Source organism: Procambarus clarkii, chromosome 92, assembly GCF_040958095.1.
Source record: "Procambarus clarkii isolate CNS0578487 chromosome 92, FALCON_Pclarkii_2.0, whole genome shotgun sequence".
NCBI classification, from domain to species: Eukaryota; Metazoa; Arthropoda; class Malacostraca; order Decapoda; family Cambaridae; genus Procambarus; species Procambarus clarkii.
Window position 1 is genome coordinate 1,684,096 of NC_091241.1, and position 15,525 is coordinate 1,699,620.

The window sequence follows — 15,525 nt, forward strand, 5'->3', positions numbered from 1 at the left end:
TCCCCACAGAAGAAGTACAAAGACATATTTAACACCAGAATAAACAGCTTGAAAAGTGGAAGATCCACACAGCTTCTTTATGCACAATGTTCAAACCTCTGACAATATAACCGATATCAACACGAATTGCACAAATTTTGAAAGAAAATGACAATAAGCCAGTGAATTTAACCCAGTCTCAAGAATTTCAATATTTATAAAGATATTCAAAGTGCAAGTAGCACATGAGTGAGGCGAGGTGGGACCAAGTGAGGCAAGACCCAAGAGCCAAAGCTCAACCCCCACAAGCACAACTAGGCGAGTACATGCACTCAGTGTATTGTGGAGAAAGAGCTTGGCATTAGCCAAAATTTATAGACCAGTTGCACTAATGTTCCACATACTAAAAGCTTGAGAGAATGATCAGGAGTCAGGTCACCAGTTTTATGGAGAACAATGCCTTCCACAATCCACACCAACATGGATTTAGAGAAAGATGATTATGCCTTTTGCATCTATTTGACCACAATAACAAAATCATTGATGCATTAAAAGAAAATCAGAATGCAGATGTGGTATACACAGACTTTTGTAGAGGCATTTTGTAAATGTGAAAATGGAGTGATAGCCCACAGAATGAGGTCAACAGGAATAACAGGTAAAGTAGGGTGATGGATATTAAATTCTCTGTCAAACAAAATGGAACGAGTAATAGCCACTCAAATAAAATAAATTTAAAGCTCACTGAAAAGCTCGGTACCTCAGGGTACAGTCCTTGCACCATAGGATGGATTACAAGAACCTTCAAATCCAGGGGATCCCATCACAATGCTCATACTATTCAAATCACTTATGCTGTCCCATCTTGATCGAGTACTGCTCAATACATACGTTCCCCTTTAGACCGGAGAGACTGCTGAAATAGAGGGAATACAGAGAACATAAATGGCATGCACAGACACAAAGTACCTAAACTACTGGGTTTGTCTCAAAGCTCTCAAAATGTACAAAATGAAAGGTGATGAAAAGTATCAAATAATATATACAGAGGAAAATACTGGATGGCCAGGTCCAAAATTTGCACAGTAAAATAGAACATACTGTACTGCAGTGAATGACATGGAAGGAAATATAAAATAGAGCCAGTGAAGATAAGAGGTATCATAAGCACAATCAGAGAATAACATCAGTCATTCTTTCATCAGCAATACTACTGCATGAAATCAAATGTCCCCAGTTCTTCAATATCCTACCAGCAATTATAAGAAATATTGATGGAACGAAAGTGGATACATGGGCCTGCAGGCCATACCCATTCCCACAGCAATGGGGGAAGCCGCAGCACCAGAACTGACTCACAAACTACAACATCTGCTACAGTTCCACCCACCATCCCTGCAACTGCACAGTCGGCCACTGCACCTCCCTCAATTGCAGTACCTGCTACCTCTCAACCTCCAGGGAATACCACCTCCACTGCCTCTGTTTTCAATACACCCGATTCATCAGATGAACTCTCGGCTGGAGTACCATCCCCCACCCCAACAGAAGTGCAACTACAGACCCAAGCATTTCCTCCTGGATGCCACACCCTCAACATTAATCAACAACGCTGCTATATCTATGAAAAGTATGACCACTATGAAGACCAAGAAAGCTGCCAATCCAAACTCAATGGAAAACCTCAGATCAATGAAGTAAAAAGAGCACAGAAGCCAGAAGACCGTCGAATGAAGACCTGAGAAACACCAACATCTGCCAACCAACTGCCCAAGAATTGAACCTCTGTGCAATGCCCATGTATGCAAATGAACAACAGAGAATGCCTTACAATATCACTGCAAAGAAAAACCCACAGTGGTTGGGCCACCAAGCTGTATCTCCCTCCTCCGACTTGTATTCTGTTTCCTGCTCAAGCTTTCTACATCCTAGCCTCAGCCTTCCATCCCCTGCTTACCTGCCCTAGGATCCTTGGACTTGGAATTGAGCCTGCAGGCTGCTCCAAACCTGTTGTACAAAGCTCTCAAGTCAAGCCTGGTATCGGGCTGGGCTTGTGGAAAACAACTCCCAGAACCCTGTCCAGGTACAGTTATGTAAACTTTAGCTGGAAATGTACAAGTATAAAATAACAAAATGGAATAGTTCGGCAATATATACTGTGTAGGCACTTCACAGCTTTACAAGATAAAATATATTTTGAAACTACCTCCTACAGAATAACACACAAGGATTTTAATATTTTAATTACAATAGACCCCCAGTTTTAAGTGAGGTGTTTCTCTGCAGCCAGCATACATCGTGATCAGGACAAAATTAATGCTTTCCAAGAGCAATAATATTACACACACACACAATTGTAGGCGTTTGTACTGTCAACTGTTCTCTTGGTAGATGAAAATAAAACTTTAAATCAGAAGCTAAACCCACAGTACGGGAGGCAAGATTATATCCTTTAATATTGATCTAGTCACACTTTTCATGTAAAAGACAAAACTGGGGCCATGGTTATCATTTTGATTTTATTGTCTTGACATGTAAATCTATGTAGGTTCTAACATTAAATGTGGTAAACTGATATTTGTTTTAATACATTTCTCATGTAGGTTTACTCTGCAGTTTATTACCACATTAATTGGAAGTCTATGGCAGTAAAATACAGTAGTCTCAAACCCAATATACCTTCTTGTATATCTATATAAATAAAAATGGAAATGTTAGTTTGTTCAAAATCGCTAATCTCCGAAAATTCTTCACTGATTGCTTTGAAATTTTCACACAACGTTCCATTCACATTAGAGCGAGGTTTTATATATATTTTATATAGATGTCAGGTCTGACAGGAAAAAAAAAACATACTTTTGGGAAAACTGTGTTTTTCGTGTGTTTTTTCATATCGGGGAAATTTTTGAAACCACTTTACCGATTGCTATGAAATTTTGACAACGTTGCATTCGAATAAGGGCGTGTTTTTATATACGTATTATATACATGCCTCACCTGTGACAGGAAAAAAAACATTCTTTTTTTTTTAAAAACAGCGCCATCTGTTGACGTAAGAGCAACACATGTTGTAATCTCCAAAAGTTCTTCACCGATTGCTTTGAAACTGAGACACAACGTTCCGTTCGAATACACTCGTGTTTTTATATACCTACTATATAGATGCCACACCAATGACATGTAAGAACAAGCTTTTTTAAAAAACAGCACCATCTGTTGCACGTAAGAGCAACACACGCTATACTAAATATGTTCCAATTCCATTTCAATGTTTTCGATTGCATTGACAAATTAAATTTTCATAGGTTTCGATTTATTTTCATTTTCATTTAATTATTTGGTATGACATTACATAGGAATGGAGCCGTGTTGTTTACCATACCATTCATTTCGTGAAAATAAGTATAGATGCCACACATGTGACAGGTAATAACATGCTGTTTTTAAAAAACAGTGTCATCTGTTGCACGTAAGAGCAACACACGCTATATTAAACATGTTACGATTCCATTTCAATGTTTCCAATTTCATTGATAAATGGAATTTTCATAGATTTTGACTTATTTTCATTTTCATATAATTATTTTGTGTGACTGTGTTGGAATTGAGCTGTGTGACTATACCCATAATTTAATAAGTATAGTTTACTTTTTATATTTTTTTTATTTTTTTATATTTTCATTTCTTTTTTTTAACTTTTTCTGATATTTCAGTGATGATTTCAATTTTCTGATGGGAACATCAGATCTTTTGGGAATGCATCGGACGAGGGAGTGGGGAATGGTGGAGAGGATGAGGGGACAGGGGAGGGGGTAATGGTGGTAAGGACGAGGGGGATGGGGGACATGGGGATGGTGGGAAGGACGAGGGGGATGGGGGACATGGGGATAGTGGGGTTGAGGGAACGGGGGAATGAAGAATGCTGGGTAGGACAAGGGGACAGGGGAGTGGAGGGTGGTAGGGAGTACGAGGGGACGGGGGAGAGGGGGAATAGTAGGGGAGGACGAGGGGATGGGGGAGTGGGAGGTGGTGGGGAGGACAAGGGGACAGTGGAGTGGGGAATGGTTAGGAGGACGAGGGGATGGGAGGGGGGGGGGGGAGTGAGGAATGTTTAGGAGGACGAGGGGATGGGGGAGGGGGGAATGGGGGAAGAGGACTGGGAGACAGGGGAAGGTTGCTGTGGCTCAGCAACGCACATGCATTGCTGAGCCACAGCAACGCGTGGCCGGGTACAGCTAGTAAATGAATAAATAAATAAAGAGTATATTGTACTTCAAATAGCACACAACTTACCTCATGGGCTTCTATTCCCCCACCTGCAGTGACCGGTTTACAAACTGAGAATAGAGAACAAATATTAATCATTGAAGATATACAGTACATCAATGTACAAAGAACACATTCACAGAGAATAAAGGCTACAAAATAGGCTTTGAGTGTAAAGTATATAAAAAGTACATTTTTAATCAGACCCACCTGGTTATCCCCCCCCCCCCTCCAAGGTAAAATTCCTCTGTTAATGGAAAAATGAGTCATGCAATCAAGCTGGGCGATATTTGAGATACGGTAGTGGTACCATGGAAACTTTTCAACTTACAAACATTGGAGGATATCATCTAGCTAAGCAGAACTGTAGAAAGTTTAAATAATACACTCAAAAAGCCTTTACAAGTGCACCTTGCCAACACAATGATCACCGAGCACCATAATTACAAGTCAGCTTATCTACCACCTACGCTCTTGATGCCACCAATAGCAGCATTATAAACCACACCACTATTCACCTCCTTGCTGATACCTTGCATAGATTCTGGAGGTCAGGGTCCCCGTGGCCCGGTCTCTTGCCAGGCCTCCTAGGGGATATTTGTAAATAAAGAGTATATTGTACTTCAAATATTATCATTGATAATAAACCTCCCCTCCCCCCCCCATTGCCCCGTCAATGGGACGATCCGCAAAAGGGCCGACTCCCCTTACAGGAACCCAACCTTTGCACTGAGCGATCACCACACTGACCAGACGAAGAGGGGGTCCGATGGCTGCGCCGGCACCGAAACTGGCACCACTGGCCCACCACGACGGGAGGAACCATGAGCCCTAGCACGACCCTTCCAGGAAGACCCCCACGGGGCCCCCTGAAGAACCAACACGTCCGACATGGGACAACAACTAGACGAAGTTGCCTGCAGATACTGCACCATTGCAGATTCTGCAAACAACAACGGGCAAAAAGGCGAAGAAAGCCTGAGAGCAAGGACCTGAGCAATTTCCAAAAGAAGAAGAAAGCACCACCTGCTGACACTCGAGATGGGAAGCAAAAAAAACAGCAACACTGCATCCCGCAGGATCAGCTTAAACAGCTTCAAAAGACGCACGCACCACCGAGACCAACGCACCAGACCCAGGAGCGGCCCCTCGACATCCTCCTCAAACCAGTTCGAGGACAGCTCAAGAAGGGAAAAGAATTGCAAGGCCGAAGCCAACAGGCCATGGGCACGCAAGTCTTTAGTGACCAACGCAGCCTAAAGAGAAGGAACCTACACATGAAGCTGCACCACACCGACATCCCGAAGAAGAGCAGGGGCAAACAAGCATGCATTAAGATGCTCAAACTGCCCCCCCCCCCCCAGGAAATCCTGAACTACTGTATGAGCCTTGTGCCACTCAAGCATGCTGGACTGACAGAACAAATGCGCCGCCGAGAAAATAGAGCAGTCTACAAGCCAGGACGACTCTGGAACCTCGTAACGAATTCAATAGGGACAGGAAGCTCCACACACGAAAGTAGTAGTATCCATTACAAAGGCATAATCCGGGTCACACAGGAGGTAAGCCACAATGGCCTCCTGCACCACATGGGGCGGGATGCTGGAGGCCGAAAACCTCTGGAAAGACTGGACCGAAGAACCCTCAGGATCACCGAACCATACCCGGTGAGGGGTAGACACCAAATCCAACGCGTATGAGGAGGGGGGAAAAAGAAAACCCAAATCACTAACACCTAGCCCCAGTCTGAGGGTACAAAAACCTAAGTGGAGTCTAACGGGGCTCAAGGATCCCAAGTCAATCCCTTTCCCGCCCCGGGAACCTCCCAACAAAGACCCGGGGCTGGGCTGTCCACTAAACTCCCCGCCTCTAAAGAAAATGCAGGAGCAGGCATAAAAGCAAGATCAAAGGAGGCCCACTGGTCATACTCAGAAGCTCCGGCCGGAGGACCAGGCTCGAATGCCTCCGCCGCCACTCCGGAAGGGGACTCCCCCAAAACTGCCCGAGTCTCAACACTGACTAAACCCTGCCCCGACTCTGAAGCCCTCAGACACTTTGGAACCGGAAGCAAAGGGTAAGGACCAGGATGCACAACTGAAGGAAGAGGACACGGGGGTGCGGACGGAACCAAAGTCGAGGTGACTAACATCCCCCAAAGTCCAGGTCCCTATAACTAAAGCAGGGCAGTCTTGGAGCATCTGGGGTAGCAACCATCCTAGCACGCTGCAGCATGCAACGCTAAAGCTGCCTGCACCCGCACATGATCATTGGTCTGGGTGAACTGGAGTACGAACAAGCAACAAAACTCGCAAGACTGCAGGTCTAATGTGTCACCAACCCATTAGGCAACATGACTGAGGCACACCCAGTGAGTGTCACTCTGATACAAGGGGACAGAGCAACCTTCAATCTCTCATGAAGCAAGAGGGGACCCAGGGGTCGCATCCTTTGATCCACTGAGCCCCTGAAGGGTTTCCCAGGATCCTTAGTCGTGGTATTCCGCTAAGGAAAGCCCAGGCAGAGTACTGCTAATTGCACCCAAAACTACTGAGCAAACTGCTAAAGCTGAACCCCCGGGACGTGTACACTCGCAGAGGCCTAGCAGAGGACCACAAAATTACAATTGAGTGTGACCAATCAAAGGCAGACCCCCCCACTAGGCAGGAAAACAAAAAAGGAAAATAAAACCCCACAAGAGAACAACGTACCCAGGCGAAACAGAGCCGGCCGCTATGAGAGGCGATACCTAGCTGCACAGTACCCTGCGCCCAACTAGTGATGAAAACTACCCCCCTACCCAGAAGCCAACAGGGAAGCACGAACATCCCAGCTGACTCCAAAGGCGGTCATCACCGAGCAGCAAAAGTCATCGCGGAGGTAGATCCTAAGGGGACTTGTGGATGGCGGCCCCAAGGGCAGTACTTACAGGGCACCTAGGGAAGGTGACCTTAGGCACATGTAGCCCGAGTACTTGTGAAATTACTCCTGGCTCGTACACCACCAAGGACATAGCACCATGCCATAAGGCACAGAGTTGGAGACAGGAGGCAGAGAGACACGACCGTTGCCAATCACATCAGCCGATGAACTAGGGTCTGGGGCTCACCCTTTCCAGTTTGGTGGAGGGGGGATTGCACAGATAGCGGCGCGGTGACTTGGTGATGTGATGCTCTTTATGCATTTTCATTTCATACTTTCAGTAGCAATGTTAACCAGAATAGGGGTGTGTTTTGGGGGCGCTTACCTTTCTTGGTGCCTGACCCGGTCCATGGGAGACAGAATGCCTCACCACACAAGGGATTCTATAGGCCATTACTCCTCGTGCCTCTCTGAGGGGGTCAGGTTCTGGCTCGTGGTATCCGGTAGGTCTATAACTCCATGCACATTGACTGATGCCAAAGTTTAATATATCTATATCAGCCTGGATAGCTCCAGGAAGCTGCAGGGGCTTTCCCCAGAAAAGAGGCATTGACAGAGCAAACATCGGAGGTGGTCTGCTCCACCCAAGCTGTCTGGCGGGAGTTGCCTCAAAGATATTATTACCTAATTATTTCAACGTCTCCGATTTATTTTTTCTCTGCTGTTTTGCAGTAATATTATATATTTATATAATAAAATACGTGAACCAACTGTACAACTAAGCTGGTATGGTGAGTCAAGACGACAATTGAGGTCGCCACACAGTCAGCTGATGCTCCCTCCCTCACTTGCCAACATTCCTACTCCCACTATACTGTTTGTGCTGTTTTTACACTATATACACACATTATATACAAGTATCTACATGTTTTTATTCACCATAACTGCACAACAAAGCTGGTATGGTGTCCAAACAACATAGTGGCCACAACAAAATTGCATGACAAGAGACAGCAGCCAGCAGACTACACCACCTTCATTACCAAAAATGGCTCCTCCCAACATATACCTTCTGCTGTTATTTCACTATATACACACACACGTTATATATAATTATCTATATTTGTGTTCACCATAGTGAACCAGTAAGCTGGTATGGTGAGTGCAGACAATAACAGGTGACCACACAGTCAGCAGACACTATCTTCTTCAGCATTACATATCCCACCATACTATACACAACACTATCACAATCCTGCTACTATCAGAATCCTGGTCTTTTTTATCACAGTCAGGGGTCTTCTGTAATACTATCATCGCAAATCTGGACAAACTGAAGGAATAGTCAAACAAATGGTTGTTAAGAGTTTAACCCAAGCAAATGTAATGTAATGAAGATAATGAAAGTGGAAAAACTGGGCAATGATAATGCTATGGCAAGTTGAATTGCTTAACCACTGCACTGCACACCTGTTTTTGGCAAAAACTTCCTAGTGCAATTGTCAATGACATTTTTGTTTTCATAAATATTCAGGTAAAGTTAGTCAAAATGTTTCCAAACTCAACTATTTCCATTTCAAAACACAAATAGCAATGAAAACATTAAAAACATTAAAATATAGCCTAATTAAACAAAATATCACAATTCTCAGCACGCCTAACGGCGCTTGCACAGTGCAGTGGTTAAGGATCAAACAGCATTTTGTTACATTAGGGAGGAAATTACACATATTAGAACCTTGATTTGCATACCAATTATACACTGATACTATTTTTTTGTGTTGTATAATGCTGCATGTGGTAGTTGAAATATTTAGAGTTTTCTTTGTCTACATGCAAGCCGACCTGTATATTATATATATAGTTCTGTATATTATGCTCTCAATTTGGTGGGATGGTTTATTGTTTCCTATTGTCAGTGACAGGAAGCATATTAGGCTTATTGAGGTCCCCCCTTAGGCCAACTACTGAACTTCCTCAGGATGCAATCCACAACAGTTGCCTAGCTACCCAGTACGTATTTATTGCTATACAGTATTAAGAGGCATCAGTCAAACAAACATGGTCCTGTTGTGGAAATTGAACCTGGGACCTTTTGGTTGTGACAACTGTACACGAGCAATCGGTACTTACCCACTGGGAATGTAACATTTGCCGTCTGAATTAGCAATCGGTTGTGTTGTAAGTTTGCTGTTGAGAGTTCCACATAAGTGGGAGTGAACACCTTATCTGCAATAAAAAACTGTAAATGTAAGAAAAAGCAAATAAATAAATATTCTTCACTAATGTAAAGAGTCTACTACTGTATCATTATTGCACCATTTAATATACAGTATAACATTTCAGTTAGAGCAGAAAATATGAGTGCTTTCATTTAATCAAAAGTAAGTGAAGAGAGACCATTGAGGGCAACAAGAAAAAATAGTAGTGCTCAGAACACTACCTTCGGGCAGATCTTCGTATTGCTGAAAAGAGGCAGAGAGAGAGCGGTACCAAGCAGCACCCGAAAGGAACGACGAGAGAGGAAGCTGCGGAGAAAGAGTGAGATAACCACGAAGGCCAAAAGAATGATATCGCTAAGTGGTGTCGTAAGCCTTTTCCAGGTTAAAAAGGATGGCAACAACAGAGGTCTTCGCAGCAAAAGCAGTACGAATACAGACCTCCAAGTTCACCAGGATATCTGTTGTGCTGCGGCACTTGCGGAAACCAAATTGAGAAGGGGAGAGGAGGTGATGGTGTTCCAGGAACCACATCAGACGAATGTTAACCATACGTTCAAAGAGTTTGCAGACAACTTGTGAGGGCAATAGGGCGAAAGTCCTTAGGGGATGTTCCCAGAGACCCTGCTTTGCGAACAGGGAGGACAACGGCATCGAGCCAGTCCTCAGGGACTGACGACGACTCCCAGATCCGATTATACAGACTCGGTAAATACCGAGACATGCACGGAGGGAGATGGCGAAGCATCTCATAATGAATAACATCGGAGCCCGCCGCCGTAGAACCGCAGAGGGCCAGGGCAGAACGAAGTTCAGAGAGAGAGAAGGGATCGCTATAGGGAAGGCGAAGACGAGTACAGAAATCCAAAAGACAAGACTCAAGGACAGGTTTACGAAGAAGGAAAGATTGGGGAAGATGAAGACCAGAGCTAACAGAAGAAAAGTGGGAACCCAGTTCGGTAGCAACCTGCAACGGGTCCGCCACAAGAGTACCATGGAGGCGAAGGACCGGTGAAACATCGGGAACGAACTTACCCGCTATCTTGCGGATACGCTTCCAGATCTGTGGCAGAGGAGTTTCGGACGTAATGGTGGAGACATAAGATGCCCAATATTCACGTTTAGCCGTACAGATGGCCCTACGGGCCACCGTACTCGCCTTCCGAAAGAAAAGAAAAGAATCGGCCGTCCGCCGATGGCGGTGTCTCTTCCAGGCTGCACGCTTACAGCGGACAGCCCGAGCAGTCTGCATTCCACCAGGGAACGCACTTCCGTGGATCCCGAGAGGAAGAGCGAGGAATAGAGCGGAGGGCAGCGTCAAAGATAGTGTCATGAAAAAGGAGGAGAGAGCGAGGGAGAGGCAGAAGGGAGAGGGCAGAGAGAGTAGTCCTGAGGGTAAAGAGGTTCCAGTCCACTTTTGCAAACTGCCACCTAGGGAAGGAGAGGGGAGGGCGAAAAGAGAAAAAGGTAACAAGGATGGGGAAATCGTGTCAGCAGGTCAAACATTGCTGTTTACTTATTTGTGTATTTACTTACAATATATACACAAATAAAAAGCAATATTAATATTAACCCTTTAACTGCGCAACGCGCCTGCAGGCTCACGTCTGGGGTACGCTATGCGCCTCCGGGTACAGTATTTGTATTTTTTACGTTCCATTCAAAACTCCGGCGGCTACATGGGGTTCACATCAGCTTCCTCAGGACTCTTGTAAACAGATGCCATCTTCACAAAAAATCGTGGTCCACATTCCTGGGTGTGAGAGCCTTAGTAGTGAGTGAGCAACCAAGGCCGGCCCACACAGCACAAGCTCACAGCACTGCTGTTCAGCTTGTGACCACAGCATCGCCTAATAATACCAAAAAATATATATAACTTGTATTATTTGGCCATGATAGTATTACAGGAGAGCCCAAGTGTGATAATGACTGTGTACAATGTTCAAATATTAGTAATTCAACGCTGTTCACGATGTTCACAGCACTAGCCACAGCACCGCAGCATTATTTCCTCTATCTAGGAATCTTCAAATGACTTATTGGGTTCCTTTACAAAAGCTTGTGGTCAATTATGTATTTACAGGATTTAGTGACCAGTATTGTGATAACAGCAGTATTGTGGGAGGAGGAATTGTGGTGAGGTTCACTCTGGTGAACACATTTGTACATGGGTATATAAAATGTGTGTATATAGTGTAGTAATAGCAACAGGAGTACATTGGTCCTTAGTTGCTGGTTACAACTTGTAATAAAGTTGTTACATCTTGGAATAATGTTTTCATGACAGAACGTTGTTACAATTTGCTATATTGGTTGTTACAACTTGTGAGGAGGTGTTAAAACTTGTTCAAACGTTGTAGCAATGTCGTAGTTTCGTCATTGTGTGTGGCGGGAAGATGCCTTTTTAGTTTCTTAACACTTTCGCCCGGGCATGACGCAGCATTGCGTCATCCGTTTACTGTCGGTAATACCGGGGATGACGCAGCATTGCGTCATCCACTTTAAATAATCGCCAAAAACCAGGTTTTTATCCGATTTTTTGGGGACTGGTTTTAAAATGTGCGCCGATGTCTTCCCATTTTCTTTGTTGAGCCTCGTGGCCCTAAGGTGGCTTGGCACATGCCGTGGGCCCATTGTTTTCGCTCCACTGTTGTGACCAATGTCGCCTCCCCTCGCATCTCAAATGTGTGAACATTTCGGCTATTTTCCGTGGCTATATTTCTTACTGCGGCTTTAGAAACTATCTACCCTTACTCCACGATGGATAGTGATCATGAACAAGACCCTTCCAGGAAGAAAATTGCGAAAGAAAGGCTTGAAAAGGGAGGGAATTGGGAGTGTAGCTGGAAGGCGTCTGAGCACTCACTCGCGGCTAACGCGTGGCCCGTCTTCAACTCGTCGGCGGTTGGAGCGTGACCAGGTTTTATATTTTATATGCTAATGTTCCTCTAGAGAATTCTATTGCGAACCCATTGAGACCAAAATGAAAGACCTAGGACAAAAATTGAGGTGACCAGAGTGAAAATAGTGAACACATTTTATCCCGTTTGCGCGCTCCTGGGTAACTCGTTCGCACTTTCTCTGTTTACTGCGGATAATTAGCCGGGCTTTTGGAGTTTATATGCCTTTAGTGCTGTAGAGAAATCTATTGCGAACACAATGATACCAAATTTAATCGCGTAGGACGAGAATTAAGGTGACAAAGTTGGAGAGTATACACTTTTCAGAATTTACGCGCGCTCCCGTGACACCCTGGGTCCCATATCGCACTATTGAGGGGTGGCGTGCGGGGTGAGCGAAAGTGTTAATAAACAGGATCCAGAGTGCAATAGTCAACAAAGTAAATCCAAATCAGCCACCATGGAAAATAGTCCCCCCCCCCAGGGTACTGTGCTTTGCTCCAGTACTTGTCTCGTCCTCATATTGGACATAGACAAGGACACAAACTATAGTCCCATCTTCTTTGCCGATGACACTAGAATATTTTATGAGGGGCTCAATTGACCTTAAGATCCATTCAAGATCTGTAGTACCTAGTGACTTAATTTTTCTAATTTCCGCCCCTATTGTTTGAATTACAATTCTACATTAATATGATGTGGCACAACTATACCAAATGTAATATACTGGGATGCTTATCAACGTTCTTTGATCCCAACTGTCTGCTATTCTCTTCTCTTTTTTTCATCCAAAAGTCTGCAACATCCATGTTTTGATCGACTACTCGCTCCAACTTGAAGTAAAATTCTATTTGGTTATCCAAATTTTAGCTTTTGCCTTCATGACAATGTCCTCTTAATTTTTAAAATAGGATCTTACATTTCATATTGAATACCATTAAGTCAGAACTCCAGGATAAGAAAGTTCAGGATTAAAACGAAGGCACTTCATCTCCAGGTGTATCAATTCCCTATGATCATTTGTGACTGCAGGAACCCTCTGCAGCCGAAAAGTTTCCGATGCCGAGTATCGCCTGCCAGACTGTCAGGATCCTCATCCAAAGGACACAGCAGATCTCAACTTTGGGGGCGCCCAAATGTGAATACCCGAGAAACACATTAAATATAGTATGAAGATACTGTACCAGAATAAGGTCCATTAGAGTAATCATCTGGACTGCAAGAAACAGATTTTATAACCCATACAATGCCTTAAGATAAACCCAAAATAAACTTGAAAGTTGCAATAATTTACCATCATTTTTGAAGCGCTGTTGTAATAGATCATATGTCTGGTTCCTCAGCAAAAGTCTGTAGACCCCAGAGAGAGGATCCATTACAAAAGTTTCTGGGTGTTTACCAATGTATTCTTCAAACATTTTGATTGCAGTTACAGCCTGAAAAAAATATAAAAATAAACTAAAAAACAAGCATTGAATGTAATGAAACACTAATTTCTGGGTGAGCCCCTTAGGCTTCCTAAAGCTATCTCACTGATTCAGTGCCAGACTATTAGGTGCCATCAGTTGCAGAGTTCTATTGGCTTACCAGAGACTGCAAGCCAGAACCTAGCCCCCTCAGAGAGGTGCAGGTGGCAATATGAACACCTTACATTTAAAGTTAATCATGTCTGCCACCACCAGGGACCTAAAAAGGCACCCAAAACAGTCTACTGCGTGGTTAGAACAAGACCGCAGCCTCAAAATGCAAAAAACCTCACAATTATGAAAGCAAACGGCCAAAATTTAATAAAACTAGCGCAAGCTAGTTTGCCTCACTTCACCCCCTTCCCTTGCCTGAGGAGGCGGAAGGACTCAGATCAGGTTAGCTGGTTCGCACCACCTTCAGTTCTTTATGATGATGTAACTAGCTAACTCCTTGGGAAAGGAAGGTATCAGGGAGCCTCCAATGTCACCCAGAAATTAGAGTTTCATTACATTCAGAGCTTGTTTTCTGGGGAAACCCCCTCCCCCCTTGAGGCTTCCTGAAGCTAACTACTTACATAGAAGGACAAAATAGGCCACTTACTAGGAAAAAGGCATCACCATAGGTATCAAAACAAAGAGGAGACAGTCGGCTGTGACAGAACCCAATGCCACACAAGGCCACAAACAACCAGGAACATTCACAAGATACTTGATTGTCAATAACCTGTTTGACCTCTAAAACTCCTGTGCCCAAATATCGGCCCAAGACATTAGCAAACACTGCTGTCAGAGCAGCATACTTCCAGACATCAAGTCTGGAAGCATGCAGGCTCAAGGCCAGAGGGAGGCAAAACCAGCACCAGACAAAGCACATTATGCTCCCCTGCCAACCCAACCAAGCTGGACACCATCAAAGCAGGCACCTGTGCACCATGCAGATGGTGATAAGATTTGAGTCAAAAAGGACCCACAGGGATACGGAACTGAACCCGGGGGCGGAGTCGCACCCAAATCCAACTTTTACGCAGAGGGAGGGGGGGGGAAGGAAAACCACACTCCTAACAGTAAGCCCCACTCCGAGGGTTGGAAAACCCAGGTGGGGTCCAACGGGGCCAAAGGTCCCCAAGTCAGCTCCTCCCCATCCTCCAAGAACCTCCACATCAGGACCCGGGGTAGAGTCATCCTCTTAAGCCCCGGCCTCACAAGAAAAAGCCGGGTTGGCCGGAAAAGCAGGATGAGGGGCCCACTGGTCAGACTCCGGTGCTACGGCTGGAGGAACCAACTCGAATGACTGTCACCACCCCAGAAGGGGAAACCCCCCCAAAACCGCCCGAGTCTCTGAAACTTCTAAACCCTGCCTCGACCCCCAAAGCCCTCACATGCTTAGGAGCCAGAAGCAGGAGAGGAGGGGGAGGGACAATGAACCACAGCAAGGGAAAAATGAGGGGGGTGCTGACTGAGCTAAAGCCTACGTGACCAACATCCCAAAGTCCGGGTCCTTTTAAGCAAAGCGGAGCAGCCTCAGGGCATCTGGGGAAGCAACCAACCTAGCACGTTGCAGCTAGGTAAACCTAGCCTGCAATGCCAGAGCCGCCTACACACGAATAACATCATCAGTAGATTGGATGAATTGAGTCACAAGCAACAATGCTCTCAGCCGAAGCCGAGGGCCAGAGCAACCCTTAAACTCAAATAAGGTGAGAGGGAACCCAGGGATCGCATCCATTGGACCCCGTGTGCCCCCGTGGGGTTTCCCAGGGCCCTTAGACTGGTATCGCTAAGGGTAAGCCCAGGCAGGTTACTGCTAGCCGGCGCACAATGCTACCAAACAAACTG

General features: G+C 44.9%; 1 protein-coding gene across 8 annotated transcripts in view; it reads right to left on the reverse strand.

The window, feature by feature from the left end:
• Positions 1 to 15,525, reverse strand: part of LOC123775189 (inositol-tetrakisphosphate 1-kinase) — a 70,858-nt gene that overhangs the window by 43,794 nt on the left and 11,539 nt on the right. For all 8 annotated transcript variants that reach the window (XM_069319113.1, XM_045770153.2, XM_045770154.2 and 5 more), the window contains exons 5-7: positions 13,518 to 13,659; positions 9,238 to 9,333; positions 4,273 to 4,316 (exon numbers count right to left, since the gene is read on the reverse strand). In XM_069319113.1, coding sequence (XP_069175214.1) covers positions 4,273 to 4,316; positions 9,238 to 9,333; positions 13,518 to 13,659 — 282 coding nt within the window. The remainder of the gene's footprint in view (positions 1 to 4,272; positions 4,317 to 9,237; positions 9,334 to 13,517; positions 13,660 to 15,525) is intronic.